Raw genomic sequence first — 16,775 nt, forward strand, 5'->3', positions numbered from 1 at the left:
CCCAAGAATCCCGCCGCTGTCGCTGCATTCTTGACGTGTGAACAGTGACTGCATGTCCTCGAAGCCGATGCCAGCGGCGCTGGTTCCTTGGCTTGGCTGCAAGTGGGGCCCGGCTTCCTCCAACCCGGCCTCGGCGGTACAGTGTCCTTCCCGTTGGGGAAAGTTGCCCTTTTGGGTCAGAGAGAGTGGCAGCGGCAGCATGTTCACGGGTGCAACAGCGTCGCCACTTTTTGCCTCGGCATCAGCGCGGCATGGCTCCTGCAGTGTTGTTGGGACGGGCATCGGGGCGAGAGGCGTCGCCGGAGATTGCTCATCTGCAGGGAAGGCAGGCTTCACCGGTGAGGAATGCGGTGCCGGTGCGGCCTCAGAGCAGCGCTTCGGCGCCGTCGAGGTTGGCGATGGAGCCGGCGCGTGAACTGGCGAGGCCCGTGGCGCGGCTAGCGTAGCCGCACGGTGATCATTGGCACACCGCAATCGCACGCCAGAGCTCGGGGCCGGAGCAGACGGTCCGGCGCTCCCATCTTCCACTCCGGCTTGCGTGAAGAAGCCGTGCAAGCGCGGACCAACACCCCTTGATTCAGCAGGAGGACGCCAGGATTGTTCTTGCCGTGCGCCAGCTCCATGCATGAGCGGGAACACCCTCGATCTCCAGAGCCACCCTGAATTGCAGCGTGCCAGTGTCCGCCCTCACCAAGCGAGTCCACGGCCTGAAGAACAGCCAAACATCGCCTACCGGAACGCTCCCTGGCTCGTTGCGTGGTGAAGATCACCAGGAAGCTTTCCGGTGAGAAGCGACGGGCGGTGAAGTTGTCTGCGCCCGCCTCGGGGAGATCCGCGATGGCAAGGCACATACCTTCTGGAGGGACGTCCACGTTGCCCCCTGGCGCCGCCGCAAGCAAGGCCAAGCGGAGCCTTCCTTCCTCCGCGTCCATGTCGTCGTCGCGGGAGATGAAGCAGGTTTCCTCGATGGGGCGACTGGATGGGTGGCCCGGCGGTGTGTCATCATCGTCGTAGTGGGCGTGAGGGTGCGGTTCCGAACCTTGGCCAGCCGCGTCCCTCGAACCCGGCGGCACCTCCCCGTGGGGCGGCCGCAGCGGGTTACAATCCCGGCGAGGTGAGGTCGGGGAAGGACGCCTCCCGCGAGGGCGGGAGGTCCGGCAACCGTTGCCATGTTGGGTCGTACCGGTGCCGAGCGCCGGCGAACGATGGCGACGCGGATGGTGTTCCTGGCTGCCGGTTGGGGAGGGACGGGACCCGTGCGGAGTGCGACCCACCGTAGCTGGAGGAGACACGCGTGGGCCGGGTAGGCGTTGTTCCCCGTAGCTCGAGGTAGAAGACCGCGGCGACGGCGTACGACCATGCGCGGAGTGTCCCCTCGGCGTTGGAGGCGAGCCGTGCCTAGCCCGAACCAGGCGTCGCCCACCGCCTGCCTCGAACGATGCGGAACTCACCGGGCTGCGCGGACGCTTGCAATCTTTGGCATAGTGCCAAAACCCGCGGCAGCTGAAGCACCTGGTCGGCAGGCGGCATTGGGCCACTAGGTGCGAGGAGAGGCAAGTGGGACACCTCCCTGAGAACGCCGGTGGGATAGTTCTGGCTGCCAGCGGCGGTTGTGGCCGCGAAGGTGGCCGCCGCTGGGCGAGCCGCTGACGGCGCCTGCGACGAGATCTTGTTCGTCGGCTCTCTGCCATAGTCCATCCCTCCTCCACCGGCGCCGGTGCAGAGACCGCAGCAGGTTCGGGGCGCTCCTGACGGCGCACTGGCACATACTCCGCGCGGCGGATGGGAAGCCCGCGAACCAGACGCGTCTGGCCGCGGCGTCGTTCCTGACGGCGGCCATGACGGTCCCCCGCATGAGGTCCGAGGCGGTCATGCACAGATCTGAGCGCGCGCGGAGAAGCAGGGTTGCGGCTAGGCTGCGCTGGTAGAGGGGCGGGGGCAGCGGCGATGGTCGGCACCGGAGAGGCAGGCGCACGCAGCAGAACGTCGCGGTAGGAAGGGCGAGGCGAGGAGGCGCAGAGGGAAGCGGCGTCGGAGTCCGAGTTGTCCATCCACCTCACCTGCTTGCCTCGCCCGCCGGAAGCGCCGCCAGGGTAAAAGGGGGAGGGTGGAGGGGGAGCGGTTGCGGTCGCCGGCGCCGGAGTGGAGGCCGGCGAGGATTGGCCGTGGAGGCCGGGAGCGCGGAGCGGGGAGGAGAGCAAGAGCGAGCCATTCAACTCCCCCTCACCTACAGTGCTCGAGCTTCGTAGGTTTGCATAATGTTTCAACGTCTCTGCATAGTGATTATGCTATCAAAAAACAGAGTATGTGAAAAGGATTAAGGTACTACAATCCATCTGTCAAAGAGAGGAAGTTGCTTCAACTATGATCCACGAACAAGACAATGCTTGCACACAAAATTCAGGCAAATTATTCAGCAACACAGTACAAAGACAGGCATACACGAGATCAGCATACTACATCACACAAACGCTGGAATGTAACTAAAACAACATGCTTCCAGACGACCCAGAACCCAGAACTACAGTTCAGCTGAAAGCCCAGAAGAAAGCAGCAAGTCCTGTCCATTAAAAGCATGGCGTTAACAAGAGAAACATCTGTATCTGTAAAAGAAAGAAATAGGATCCGATGCAATATCGCTGTAACGCGAAATCTCAAATGTGAGGCACATGCAACTGCAAAGCCTATAGATATGTAGAATGGAGATATCAAGTTTATAATCTGTAAAGTTGGTATAAACAAATAGCAAGGATTCATAGCAAAGCCATATCAGTATGTTGCATGGAGATATCAAGTTAGAATCTGTAGACTTGGTATAAACAAAAGGCAATGATTCATACTTACAGTGGAACTAGAGGAGATACAATTCAACAAAGAGGCTTGATGAACAACCAATGGTTATGACCAAGCAGTGTGCTATCAACAGGAAAAACAATTATCTACACTGGGGATGAGAGATGTTTGATCCTTTTGGTCAGTCATCAGGCTGCTTCAGACCGCTCAGCAATTAACAGTGACTCAAGTTCTTCTCTCCGTTTCTCGAGCTCCTGAAATACCATGATTCAGAAAATAAGACATAGCAACATTAGTGATGGAGCATGGAACAAAAATTATGCTCGTACGATTTAGGCTGTAGACTTTTCATAGAAACTAAGAGGGGCGGTTTTGGAAATATATTATTCAAGAAACAATCACTTGCCTCTGAATAACAGCAAACAACAGTGTAGCTTCTTTTTTTTAATCAGTGTGTATACAAACAGATGCAAGTCTCTTGTGAGAGCATGTGTTTACTTGATGTGTACTCTGTTGTATTCTAACAAACGAAATTTTCACGAAACAGGTTCATCTTTCTTTTCTTGAGCTAGAAAAGCATATTTTAAGGTTACTTTCTATATTTCTAATTTGCTGCAATTGGTTTTCAGCTACAGATTCTACTGAACTCTAAATGGGAAGGAGAACAAGCAGAAAACAGGGACTTTCAAGGGACAGTTTCGAGTTAAAACATAAAGATTCTACTGAACTCTAAATGGGAAGGAGAACAAGCAGAAAACAGGGACTTTCAAGGGACAGTTTCGAGTTAAAACATAAAGAAATCCGGGGATTGAGCTAAGCCACACTGTAATTTCAGGTATGAGCTACAGCAATAATGTCTTGCAAACAGAGAAAACTAGGGATCAAAACACAGAAAATGTCCAGCCTCAGGATTCAATGCTATCTCTACTACAATTAGGAACCGAGTACTCACCTTCAAATCCTTGACCGCTTGCTCCCGTGATGTCTCTTTCTGCTGCTTACGACGTTTCAACACACCAAGGCACAATATACCCTGCATATTCAAGTTTTTTTTAAAAAAATGCATGTCATGGATATTTATGATGATGCAGCATAAAAATGTTGATCATTTGTTCCATTGCAGTAACAAGACCATACTTTTCTATGATACGCTAGGTCAGGGACAGCTTCATAATATTATTACAAGATGCCAGAGCCATTACTAGTATTTATAAGAGAAGTTCCAGGCCATACTTTAAGCATTCATCTGGTCCATTATTCTATGAAGCCATTTGGATAAGATTGGGTAGTTACTAGGCTAATTCCCCCCCCCCCCCCCAAAAAAAAAAAAAAAAGATTGCAAGGCATCAGTGTCCTATGAGATTTGATGACCAACAGAGTAACAGTGTTCATTTCGAATTTCAGAAGTAGAAAGGCAGTTACACTGACACAAATTGATCATGAACCCCCCAAAACTCTACAAACTTACCGAGATTATGTAGACAGCTCCACATGCAAGAAGCATATAGCTGGCAATCTCCTGGAGCAAAAGCAGATCATTCCTCTCAACATTTGGGTATGCCTTCGTCATGACAGCAACACTGCCAAGAACCAAAGGTAAAAGAAACTCAACAGAGGAATAGACATGTAAGATATCTCAGCTTGTGCAAGGATAATAATTAATAGGATTGTTCCCACATGTTCCTGTATTCACGGAACTGCTCATAGGCAAGAAACTTCAAATTAAAATGTTCAATACCAGCTGTACAGCAGGTGGTTTAGTCTGGATACATGGTTTGAACTCTGAACTGCCAAACTTTTCATGCCATTATTCTAAAACATTCAATCAAGTTTTTCATGATAAGCATATGCCATCGTCCAATTTTTGTTCAGGTTTATTAAAAAAGCAAGTTTTCATTTGTCAAGATAAGCAGCTATTTTTTTTATTTCATGAAGCATCCAATTGATCATTTACAAATCAATGCCACACCCTCATGCCTAGATTCTCTCTGTTCTCCAGTTTTTTGTACATTGCTTGCACAAAAGGGGGCCAGAATTGAGTTGATTTAATATGTCGATGACCACCACATCTTTATATGGCAGCAAGCATAGGTTGTCTGTACATTCTACTATATGTGCACAGATTGAGTTCTGAGTTTTGGGAAAGTAATAGGAGAAAAACAGAGATATATGCTCATCCAGAATACTTACAATATCTGTAGCATTCCCCTTGCAGGCAAGTATTCAAATATCTGGTCAAATGAAGAATAGAAACATTAGTAAATCAACTAGCCACAAAATTATCAAATTGCTAAGGCAATCTCACTATATGTTGGATCCATATATAAAATATTTAATATCCATGCCTAAAACAAAGGGAAAAAATAACAAAATCTGTTGACTGAAACAGTTAAAGCCAAACATAGTAATAACTACTACATCAGAATTCAGAACAGATCAGCACCATAAATTTGTGGAACTATATGTAGGAGTATTGATAAACACAAAAAACATGCCATCCACACTTGACAAACCCACACCTATTCCAAGACACCTAAAAAAAACTAGATTTGTATATGGAATAGCCTCAAATTGGACATTGCAAATATTAACTTAACAGAAACTATCATATCAACCACAATAACAAGCCAAGCAGAGTACCAGAAAGCTTACAACTGATAAGTTTCACAACTAATTAGTTAATCAAATGGTGTGTTATCATAGGAGTATGGCATAGCCTTCCATAGTCAATCAGATAGCGATCAATTCGTCTCTAACCGAATAAGGTCATTGCTACAGAACAGTTATCACTGAGCCAAGTGAAACAGGGGGAGAACAGAGCATAACTGAGCGAAGTGAAAGTGAAACAGGGGAGAAAGAGACAAGAGGAAACCTTGCAGAACTTGACGATGAATTCCCACTCGGTCTCGAGGACGCCGACGAAGATGGAGAACACCACCGCGTAGCACCGGAATACGCCCCCTAATATCTGCGGAAGAAGAACCCAACCACAGTCAAATCGGCGGGGTAGTAGTTATGGATTGGAAGGGGCCGGGGGAGTTGGGAGCTCGAGCGAGCGGCTTACGTCGATGCCGCCGCGGAAGGAGTGGACGGCGGAGAGGACGTTGACGGCGACGCAGAGGAGCGCGGTGGCCGCCGTGACGACCCCGAAGCAGCGGCACACGATGAGGAGCGGGTCGGCGCCGGACCGCTGGGGGCGGATCGCCCCGCCGCCGCCGGCAGCCTGCGCCGGCGAGTTCGGACCGGACCCCGACGACATGGTGTCGCGGCGCTTCCCCTTCCGCCGGCGGTTCACCTCCGACGAGGCTTGGCGAGCGGAATCGAGAGCGAGGTGGAACGGAAACGGAAGGGAAGCCGCCGGAGCATTTAAAGCAGAGTGGCGTGGCAGCGGGGTGGACACCTGGGCGCGTGAGGTGGAGGGGAGCGCCAATGGGGGCGGAGGTCGTGGCGCCTCCTGCCTGGTGCCGGGACAGCTCCCATCCCATGCTGGTGGTAGGTACGGGAAGCCTGCTATAAATAAAGGATGTTTCTTTCCATTTCAGGACAGCTCAAGCTGCTCAGCATCAAAATTGGTTACTCATCTGATGTCGCACTTGATGAACAGATGAAGCTGGATCCTTTCTTCAGCAAATAAAATAAGATAAAAAATAAAAAATTCAAAGACCCATCAGAAGTTTCTAGCAGAGGCACAGACGCACAGTTACCACCTGACGCAGTGGAGACCTTTCTTGTGTCCTCTGGCTGTTTGCACATTCTTTTTTCCTACCACCTGGCCAGCTACTACGCTGCACTACAACCTGCAGGGGATACCCTGTGCAAAAGCAGAGCAGTGGCTATGTGACAGGGGATTTCATGGCGCTCAAGGCAAGGAGAGTACGTAGATGTCTGAAGGCACACAGGTAGCTAGGAGTACATCTGACTTGAGCATTGGGTAACCTCACTGGTAATCAGAATTTCATGCTACTCAATTCTGATTTCTGAAACTGACTGGAACCTGCACTACTGCACAGGTAGCTACATCTGACTTCTTACCAGCAAGTGTACTCTGACGCACAAAGTCACTGACCATGTCAAGATACTGACCAGGTAGTTACAGGGATGGTAGAACTTTGCTCATTAAGGCTGCCAATTAAACCTGGAGCACTTAAAAGTTAAACTTGTCAGACAACAAATTGATTGTAGTAGATGGAGAAGATAATTCCTCAGTGGTGTCCTTCCCCAACATGATCCGCTTAAGGTTGGCATCATGCGGCTTAACAAAATTCCCTAGCAGTTTGAGGCACCTAAATGGGATCGAGGGACTTGATCTTTCAAAAGAACCAAATCCAGTGGGTATGGGAAAAATCTGACAAACCCCAGGTTTCTTCTTTCTGAATTTATCACACAATGGATTAAATAACGTTGGCTACGACACATTCCTTCCTTTTTTCATAGTTCCAGTCAACTAGCATTAACTAACTTTTTCAAGGCCTCTAGAAACAGTATTTCAGGGAGCATCCCAACATCATATCCTTTTGTACTAACAATATTGAATATCTTCATCTCTCTTACAATATCCTTAGTGCATGGTTCAATCCCTTCCTGCCTAATGGAGGATGCCAATGCGTTGACAATATATGTTCTACATGAAAGAAAATCAAATCAGCTTAATGGAGAGCTGACGCAAAATATCCATGAAAATTGCACGCTTGAGGTGCTGCTGGACATAAGCAGCAACAGAGTACAAGGACAGTTGCCGAGATCTCTCTATCTGCGAGGTCCTTGGCATAGGAAATAATTAATGAGATTAGTGACTCTTTTCCATGTTGGATGAGTTCACACTTCCTATATTAACAACATGTCAGCTCAACTCTTTCAATTCACAGGACCGATCCCATCTCAGCTCGGTCATTTGACACAGTTGGAGGCTTTGGACCTGTCCTCCGATGAGCTTTCTGCTGGGTCGCTGGGAAGATCCCACATACACTTGCGTCACTGGACTCCCTCACAACATTGAACGTGTCTGACAACAAGCTGGCAGCAGGGAACATACCAGAATCACCTGATTTCATGACATTCACCAATAGTTCATTTCTTGGAAATGATGGCTTGTGTTGTGGGCCTCCATTGTCAAAATTGTGTAACAACGTATAACAATGCCGCATGCAGTGACAGTTTTGATTCAAAGAAGAAACATGTGGACTTTGTGCTGTTCCTCTTTGTTGGACTTGGATTTTGGTGTTGGGTTTGCAATTGCAGTTGTCGTGACTTGGGGAATACCCATTAGAAAACGATCACCAGAAAAACTACCCATTAGAAAACGATCACCAGAAAAACAAGAAGTCTTCTTCACTACAACGTACTGAAATAAAATAAAAGTTTCATGTTTCATGAGGACCACTTTGAAACCAGTGTGATATTATAAATTGTTACCATTACTCTATATATGCTTTTCCATTTTACGGTGTTATTTATATTCAATCGCAAAAGTTCAGTTTGAAATGCAGTAAACACTATAAACTAGCAGTTCTATGGAGAAGTCACTAGCTAGCACGTACTTTTCACTGCATCGAGAGCAGAAACTTGCGTGCACGTATATCATGATCGCCAGAAACAAACGGAACTGCTATATCATGAGTTCATGACCGGTGCTTCTTTGCTCTCTCGACACCTGATTTTCTTTTTGTATTTTTTTTCTCTTGAGGTTTTGTGGGAAGGCATGGCATGAAAGAAACTCGATGTGCACACTAAGGGCTTTTTTTTTGAGCCGAGCCAAAGGGAGAAAAATGAAAGGGCTCCTAGGGAGGAGCCGGCCGGAGCCGGAGCCGTTTTTACACGCGCGAGGAGGAGTTGATTTTTTTTTTGGCTCCGTCGGCTCCTTCCCGGACGCCCAGTCCAACTGTTACCAAACTGCCCTCGAAGTTGGCTAATTTTACGGCAAAATTGCCACCACACCATCAGAAGCGCGTGCGGCCCGTCACATGCGCTCGCCTCCCTCTATCGCACGCGTCCCTCTCTCCTCGCGTCGCCTCACCTCGCAGCAGGAACGGCAGCGCCATAAACCAGCTTCGCGCGAGGAAACGAGCGGATCGACCGTGGCTGACCTCGATCCGGGGATTGGGGGCGGCGAAGGCGCCACATCTAGGCCGGATGCGCGGCTCTTCCCGGACCGGCGGCGGCCGGCCAACGGTGGAGGAGCGGCGCCGAGGGACCCGAGGGCTGGGCGGCGACGGGAGAAGAGCAGCGGAAGTCCGAAGGTGATGGGAAAATGAGATAAGGCAGATGGAGAACATGGAGAAAAAAGAAAAGGAGAAGGAAAATAAAGAAAAAGAAACGGTGAAGGAAAAAAAGAAAAGGAGTGAGGAGTCCCTTTTCATTTATTTTTTTAATTCAAATGGACTTAAATTATAAACTAATATTAAGCATTCAATTCACCTATTAAAAAATATATATCCATGTACTATATATATTTTTGCTGATTTCAGGACAGCTCCACGCTGGTAGGTACGGAGAGCTTTTCTAAATAAAAGAAAAGATGATGGATGATGGGCTTGGTAAATGATTTCCTGATGGAGGAATTGTTTCCAATTGACGACAGCTCTGCTGTTTCAAATATACATGTCCTTGCCCATCAAATATTAATGAAAAATTCATAATATAATTTTAAACACATATTATGTTGTCATGTATCACCTGCCAAAAAAGTTAATCAAATTAAACTCTCCACTTACGCATGGAGAAAAAATAAATCATATTAATGGGTAAATTGTAGCAATTAAATAAGTTTTATGGATAAATTGAACCAAAGAATAGTTTAGTGGATTATTTGGATACCATCTTACTTGAGAGGATTAATTTGGCCCTCTTTAGAATTTGCCTTACGACCACCACCACTAGGTATAGCACCGAGGCTGAATGCTTAAGCTTTTGTACTTGTTTGAAAGCAAAAATCTGCGGAACCTAACTCACAAGTTGCAAACAACATGTTTATGAAATATGCTGGGCAGTGTATCCGATTCGACATAATTCAACACATGTCCTTTTTTTACAAAAAATGTGAAAACCTGGTGCAAAGGATTTTCAAAAGAAAAAAGATTTAAGAGAAGAACGAATTTGAGTTTTATCCAACTTCTCATAGTATTGTGATATGGTAATTGTGACGACATTGATCCACAAATGTATTCCTCTTGAGTCCTGACATGGTCTAGATTTTGCTGCGGTGCTGGGCCAGAAAGGTCTCCAGCATACATTTAAGAAAAGAACGTCACCTACACGAGTTTCTAGTTTCTACGCTTATGCTCTAAATACAAGCATCGCACATATCTTTCGCCACGTGCATTCCTTAGCTAATCCATTAGTGTCACTTAACAACAAAGGAATTATGGATGGTTATCTGTGTTAAAGAAAGGTAGGTATTTTTTCCTTCAGTTTTGAATCCTCTTATCTTAATGATCAAGTGTTCTGTTAATTAGTGGATATATGGATAATAAGTTAGTGCTGTTTACTTGTTTTCCTGTTTGGTTAGCCTTTCAGAAACTTACTAGTGGATTAGTGGATAGGTGTTTTTCCTGTTTTCAATAAGCTGATGTTATTTCCTAAATTTGTCAATTTCTGTAGCACTGGAAATGACCTCTACAGGTGATGAGGGACCAAAAGTGGATGCTTCAAGTGCTTCACAAACTTAAGGTGCTCATGTGAAAGCTTCTTTGTCAGGCGGTTATATCTTGTCTTAATATATAGTGGTAGTTTTTTTATTCCGCAATAGAGCTCTATTTCGTTGTGACTCGCTGATATTCAGGATTAGTGCTATTTCTGTTTGTAGCACAAAACTATAACAGATGTATATGTGTTGAAGAACAATGCATTTATTAATGGAGACTACCACACCATGTTTTAAACCTATGTCACAAATACAATTGCGATGGACCATTCTTAGAATTGGGAGTTTATTCATTAATTGCACCTATTATGGACAGAGGACAGGGTCTTGACAAGTGGCCTAAAATTTAGGATGTGTTGCTGGGCAGGAAGGTCTCCAGAATCCTTTTAATATGAAAAAATTATTTCTCTAGCCGGAGAGAAATAAACCAAGAATGTGATTACCTACATGGGTTTCTAGTTTCTGCATTGCTGATACAAGCATAGTACCTATCTTTAGCAATCAGCATTGTAAATTCATTAGGATATGAATGGTAATCTCATCTATAAAGATTTTGTGGATAGTCTTTTTCAAGGGAATATAGAAAATTCAAATTACAAAAAAACAATAGTTAGATCCATAGAAGATATATGCTATGAATAGACCAAAAATTGCTAAACTTACAGAAGAAATCGCAACTAAGTTAGGTGTTTATTTTCAGCAGTCAGTGGTTAATCAGATGAGTTTGTTAATTGGTGGAGCTGGCGATAGTAAATTAGCTATGTTTGCCTGTTTTGTTTTCCCTTAGCAGCAACATGCAGGTCCTTGTGTTTGTTAAGAATAAATGCCCAATGCAGGTAATCCTATTCCTCAATCAGCTGGTGCCATTTCTTTAAATCTGTTAATTTCTGCAGCACTGGGGCGCCTCTACAGGTGAGAGACCTAAGAACGGATGCTTTTTGAGTGCTTGACAAACTGAGGTACTCGGGTGAAGGCTTCTAGGTCAAGTTGGAAAAAATGTAGTAGTGGTGGTGGTGGTGGTAGTGGTAATGGAAGATTGTATTAGTTTAATGGTGAGACAACTCTTTAGCTTCAGTGTGGTTGATCCGATCCAGGTCTCATGTGAGGGCCTTAACAGGTTTGACTTTGTTTAGGATGGTCTTAAATTCTTAATTTTTCTGGTGCCAATTTCTATCAGGCTTTTTGCCTTATCAGTAAGCCTGCAACCCCTATATTTATTATAGTCTATGTACCCCCAGTACTTTGGCTTGCAATGAAAGGCTAGAATGAATATGTTTCATTTGATCTCGAAATATTTTTACTGTCAAGAAAATTATCATGTAACAATGAAAAATCATAACTTCATAGGCAACATGTTACTCCTACCAAATTTCAATTTTGTTGAAGGACTTGTGGCTTGAAATTAGTTGGATGCTCAGAAAGTTGTTAGTTTGTTACTTGTGGCTAACCTGTAAAAGCATTCAGGATCAGACTCATTATATCTTTTCGAATCTTGAATCTGGAACAATGGTCGCCCTAGTCTGGAGTTGAAAACATGCCTGCTTCTTCGCCGCCGCGGCGTCCACCTTCGACCTCTCTCCTCGGGACTCTCCCGATCAGGGCCGGGACAGAGGCCGAGACCGCAATCGGCACTCCTCCCGCCGGGACAAAGAGCAGGTGCTCGATAAACTAAGCGTGCTCACCTATGGACTTCTCAGTTAAGGTGAGATTTGTCAGTAGTAGTGTTGGCAAGGGTGCTCATCTGAGGACTTAACAACCAAACAAAAGATGTCTTTGGATTTTGGAGTGTGGAATAATCAACTCTTTTAGTCTCAGTGAGGTTGCTGCTTGTCTTAGTTTATTCGGTTTCAGATTCAGAGGACTCAAGGCATCGTCAGTCATGCCTGGCTGCCCAATTTTAGATTATATTCTTGACTCGGTCAAGGTGGTGCTAAGACTTGCATTGGGTCATACTCTAAAGATGGTGTTGTGCATCTCTAGTCAGAGTATGCTTGCTGGCCACAAGTCAGAAATTGCCTACGAGGGTCAGGGGTCAATTTCCTTTGCCTCTAGCTAGTGACCAGCCAGTTTCAGAATTAACACTGGAACAAGCCTTGAGAAGTCTATATAAGCTTTGCCTCCACTGCCTCATGTTTCATCACAACAAAACTCAAAAGTCATCTGCATACAACACATTCCCAGGTTAGAACGAACCACTTGATATCAAAGCCCAATGGCGTCCCAAATCGAGAGCCACCGCGCCGGTGCACGTACACGTCGTCACCAGAGACGCCATCAGCAGGAAAAAGTCCGTCGACCTGCTGGAAAGAGCTTGGTCTCCCCAAGACCAAGAGCCTGTTGCCTATGGAGGACATCCAGGAGTTCGGGTACAACCGCGCCACAGGGTTCATGTGGCTGGTTCAGGGGAAGAAGAAGGTGGAGCAAACTTTCAAGAAGATCAAGCAGACCGTGTCCTACGCCGGTGAAGTGACAGCATTCGCCGAGAAAGGTAAGCTGAGGAAGATCACCGGTGTGAAGACCAAGGAGCTTATGCTGTGGCTCAACGTCGTGGAGGTGTATGTTCCTGAGGCCTCGCCGGAGAAGGTCACCTTCAAGATCGGCACTGGCCTCTCTGATAGCTTCGATGTTACAGCCTTTGCGCTTGGGGAGTAATTGAGAAATCACCAAATTGAATACCTTGCCTGAAATATGTTTAATTTTGTGCAAGTTGCTAATTCCCACGTATTTATGTTTAATTTTGTATATATACGATGTATGGTGTGAGTTTGATTTGTACGTTGGAATATTTTGGAATTTGATTTTTGATACAAACTTCAGTAAACTGGCAAGCTCATATTCCCATTCATGGCAACTGCAAACGTTTTTCCAAGTCGTTCAAAAAAGAAAGTCTTCTTGCTGCTCCCGTGGGAACAACTCCAAAAGCTCCCTTAAAATTGTCCCAAAACTTTATTTAGGGAAAACAAAAAGAAACTTACCTCCAACAGCTCCCCCATCCTTCCGTAAAAATGCGTGGACGCTAAAAACAACTCCGTCACTCCGCATATATGCTGGGGACCAGTCCTTCCCCAATCCAGTGTGCAGAGCATTCCCGGCGACGATTGTGAAGGCGGATGAGGGCTGAAGGACGCTGGTAGGCGGGAGGTGGCACGCGGGAGAGGACGGGCCGGCGAGGCGGTTCAGCGGCGGTAGGGTAGAGGACAAGGCTGAGGTGGAAGGTGAGGTAGGCGTCGATGCAGGCGTACTGGACCTAGTCTGACGAGAGGTGCGGCGTGTGCCAAGTGCTCATGGCAACATCCCTGGGCCATGTCCTCGAGGGAGGCGTCCCATACCCGTGACGGCGCGCACCTCGCACCCGCGCACGAGGTGGAGGCCGTAGTGCGCCCAGAGCATGCGGTGGTCGTTGTCAGAGTTGAAGCCGACAAAGGTGACCCTGGGGTCGACGAGGAAGCAGCGCAGCATCTCCGGGACGACGTCAACGTGGGCGAGGTGGAAGAGGAGGTAGTGGTGGTGGACGCAGAGTTGGAGCATGGCAGGGACAGAGGGCACGCCGTGGAGAGGGAGGCGGGTCAGGGTTCATCGAACGCCGAGGCCGACGACGAGGCTGCCCCGGTGGTGGAGGGACCAGTGGAGCCAGCGCGTGGTGGTGACCCAGCGGCACGCGTTGGCGGGGTGTACGGTGGCGAGGGTGCGGTTGTAGACGTGGAGGATGCAGGAGTCATGGGAGGGCGTGGAGTGGTGGAATCGGATGGAGACGGCGACGCCATCCATGGCGGCGGCGGGAGGTGGGGTTTCTTTCTTGGAGTTGGAGCATTCCCGACGATGATTGTTCGACGAGCTGGTGGCCGCCGTGGGCGTGGGGAAGAAGAAGAAAGAATGAGATGGGGAGAGAGCAGGGAGGTACTGGGCTGGGTCCAATTACGATAATGTGATTTGTTTTGAAATATTGGGGGCTAGATATTAGCGATGTGCTCTGGGTTGATATGTTTTTGGGAAAAACTTTTCCGGAAACTCTTGAAGTTGCTCTGAACCCGCCTGGTAGAGGCAGAACCAGGTGGAGAGCCGATGGTTTCCCATTGCTCCCCGCGTCCAGATCCATGGCCAGCAGCAGCATGGCGGCGCCGCTACCACGTTCGCCGCCGGCGCTGATGGACGAGCTCGTGGAGGAGATCCTCCTCCGCGTACCGCCGGACGACCCCGCGCGCCTCGTCCACGCCGCCCTCACCTGCAAGCGCTGGTGCCGCCTCGTCTCGGACCCCGGCTTCCGCCGCCGATTCCGCCTGTTCCACCGCGCGGGCCCCATGCTCGGGTTCGTCTACCGCGGCACGTGCACCACCGGCTTCACGCCCACCTCCTCCTTCCGCCCGCCCGGCGCCGCCGTCTGCCGCGACTGGTGGCCGCTCGACGCCCGCCACGGCCGCATCCTCTTCCGCGACGCTGTCCTGATCCAGGCCGGCAAAGACATAGGGCTCATCGTCTTGGATCCCATCGCCGGCGAGGTGCGCAGGCTGCCCTTGCCGTGGTTCACGCGCTCTTACCGCTCCTGGAACGCGGCGTTGCTCTGCGCCGCCGCGGGCTGCGACCACCTCGACTGCGCCCCCGGAGGCCCCTTCATCGTGATCTTTGTGGGCACAGACGCGGCCACGGGGTTCACTTCCGTTTTGGTCTATTCATCCGAGGCTGCTAAGTGGCGCCTGACCGCACTTATTGAGGGAACCAGCTACGATATGATCCATGGGGGCAGTACCCTTGTCGGCAATGCGCTCTACTACCAGGAGCAGATCAGGGGGATCCTGGAGTACGATTTGGGCAAGAAAAAATTGTCTTTCATCAAGCTACCGCCGAAGTACTGCAGGAGGCCGAGCATGATTGTGCTCATGGCAGCGAAGGGTGGTGTTGGGTTGGGATTCGCCACACTGGAGGATTTCGATCTCTACATGTGGTCGAGGGATGAGTCTGTTCCGAGTGGATGGACGCAACAAAGAGTCATTAAGCTCAGGAGCTTGCTCAATGCTCCTGCACTCTCATTCTCACGTTACATGATGATCGCTCTGGCGGATGGGGTCGGTGTTGTTTTCATATTGGCTCGTGATCTTGGGGTCTTTGCTGTTGGCCTCGAGTCTGGCCAGGTGAGGAAGGTTTCTGATGATGGCGACAGAATCATCGATGTTTTTCCCTACGTGAGCTTCTGCACTCCAGGTAGTTGCCTCATGTGTCTCATCCATCTTTAATTCACAACAGTGTTTTACTTAGTTGTGATTTGCCAGTATTGTACTTAGTAGCATGGAGGTATGGATGATAGTATATTTGCTGAACAACAGTGGGTTTATGAATGCAGAATATTGCAATATCATACAAAGCCGTGTTACCTTTTTTTTATGTTATGGATCATTTGTAAAATTAGGTAGACATTCCAAGAACTCATTTATCTATTACATCTGTTATGATGGGTCCTTTATTACAAACAACAGATCCAAATTTGGGCTTGGTCAGGAACATATACAATCCAACTGTTGGGAAACCAAAAGTTCCATTATCTACGTGATCTCATAGATTCCCGATATACATCGGACCTTTGCCTATCTTTACCCATGTACTCCCTCCGTTCTTAAATATATGACGCCGTTGATTTTTTTCATTTGTTTGACTATTCGTCTTTTCTACAAATATTTTTGCAAATAGATAAACCTACAAGTTAAATCTAAAGTACATTTGACAATTGATGTAATGATATGCATTTTACTTTAGTTAACTAACTCGGATATTGGTAGTCAAAGTTGAAGTAAAAAGTCAATGGCGTCATGTACTTAAGAACGGAGGGAGTGCACTGGTAAGCTATGATCGATCTGCGTTAAATAAAGGGAGTGCTTTTATGAGTTATGAGTCTGCTGTGTTCTTTTGAGTAATTAAGTGTGGTTGCCTGTTTGTTAATGCTGGAGTTGCTTATAATTAGTTCGTGTTGTTTGCCTGCTTTGTTGGCCATTATCAGTAGTTTGTTGGTCCCTGTAGTTTGATTTGGCTTATCAGTTACATAATTTCTGTGTGTTCTGCAGCACTGAGAGCAGCTTCCAGCCTCCTCCATCGATGAGTGGACAAGTGCGGGTGCTTCTAATGCATGAGAAGCGGATGGTACTCATATAATCAGTGAATTGGGGATGGTCACCTTCTGTTTGCCTTTAAGGTTTTAACATTTGGTTGAAGCAGATTGTTTCTCTTAAATTTGTTAGATTTATGGTTGGCATCAGATTCTGCCAAGCCTGCTTGTCTAAGCGTACTCCAGTAGTACTTTCGCTTTCAGTATCCTGAAACCAGTACGATTCCTTTAGGTCCAATAATACTTATTCTC

General features: G+C 47.7%; 1 protein-coding gene and 1 pseudogene across 1 annotated transcript; one reads left to right on the forward strand and one right to left on the reverse strand.

Moving 5' to 3' along the window:
* Positions 1-2,337: 2,337 nt before the first annotated feature.
* LOC117843007 (uncharacterized) lies at positions 2,338-6,265 on the reverse strand. The gene is made up of 7 exons (XM_034723555.2): positions 5,858-6,265; positions 5,666-5,761; positions 4,984-5,024; positions 4,262-4,373; positions 3,746-3,826; positions 2,845-3,047; positions 2,338-2,560 (listed from the first exon to the last, which is right to left on the reverse strand). Exons 1-6 carry the CDS (start codon positions 6,050-6,052, stop codon positions 2,982-2,984), a joined length of 591 nt encoding a protein of 196 aa, XP_034579446.1. The 5' UTR covers positions 6,053-6,265; the 3' UTR covers positions 2,338-2,560; positions 2,845-2,981.
* Positions 6,266-12,644: 6,379 nt separating this feature from the next.
* LOC117842119 (uncharacterized) lies at positions 12,645-13,138 on the forward strand (annotated as a pseudogene).
* The last annotated feature ends 3,637 nt before the right edge of the window (positions 13,139-16,775 follow it).

The sequence above is a fragment of the Setaria viridis genome, chromosome 2 (genome assembly GCF_005286985.2).
Source record: "Setaria viridis chromosome 2, Setaria_viridis_v4.0, whole genome shotgun sequence".
In the NCBI taxonomy this organism is placed as follows: Eukaryota; Viridiplantae; Streptophyta; class Magnoliopsida; order Poales; family Poaceae; genus Setaria; species Setaria viridis.

What these genes read in the sequence shown, in the direction of transcription:
- LOC117843007 (XM_034723555.2), bottom strand. Translation starts at nt 6,052, where the DNA reads ATGTCGTCGGGGTCCGGTCCGAACTCGCCGGCGCAGGCTGCCGGCGGC. An exon ending in TCATCGTCAAGTTCTGCAAG is followed by an intron (nt 5,025 to 5,665) that starts GTTTCCTCTTGT and finishes TCATTTGACCAG; the next exon opens with ATATTTGAATACTTGCCTGC. An exon ending in GAGCTGTCTACATAATCTCG is followed by an intron (nt 3,827 to 4,261) that starts GTAAGTTTGTAG and finishes TTGAATATGCAG; the next exon opens with GGTATATTGTGCCTTGGTGT.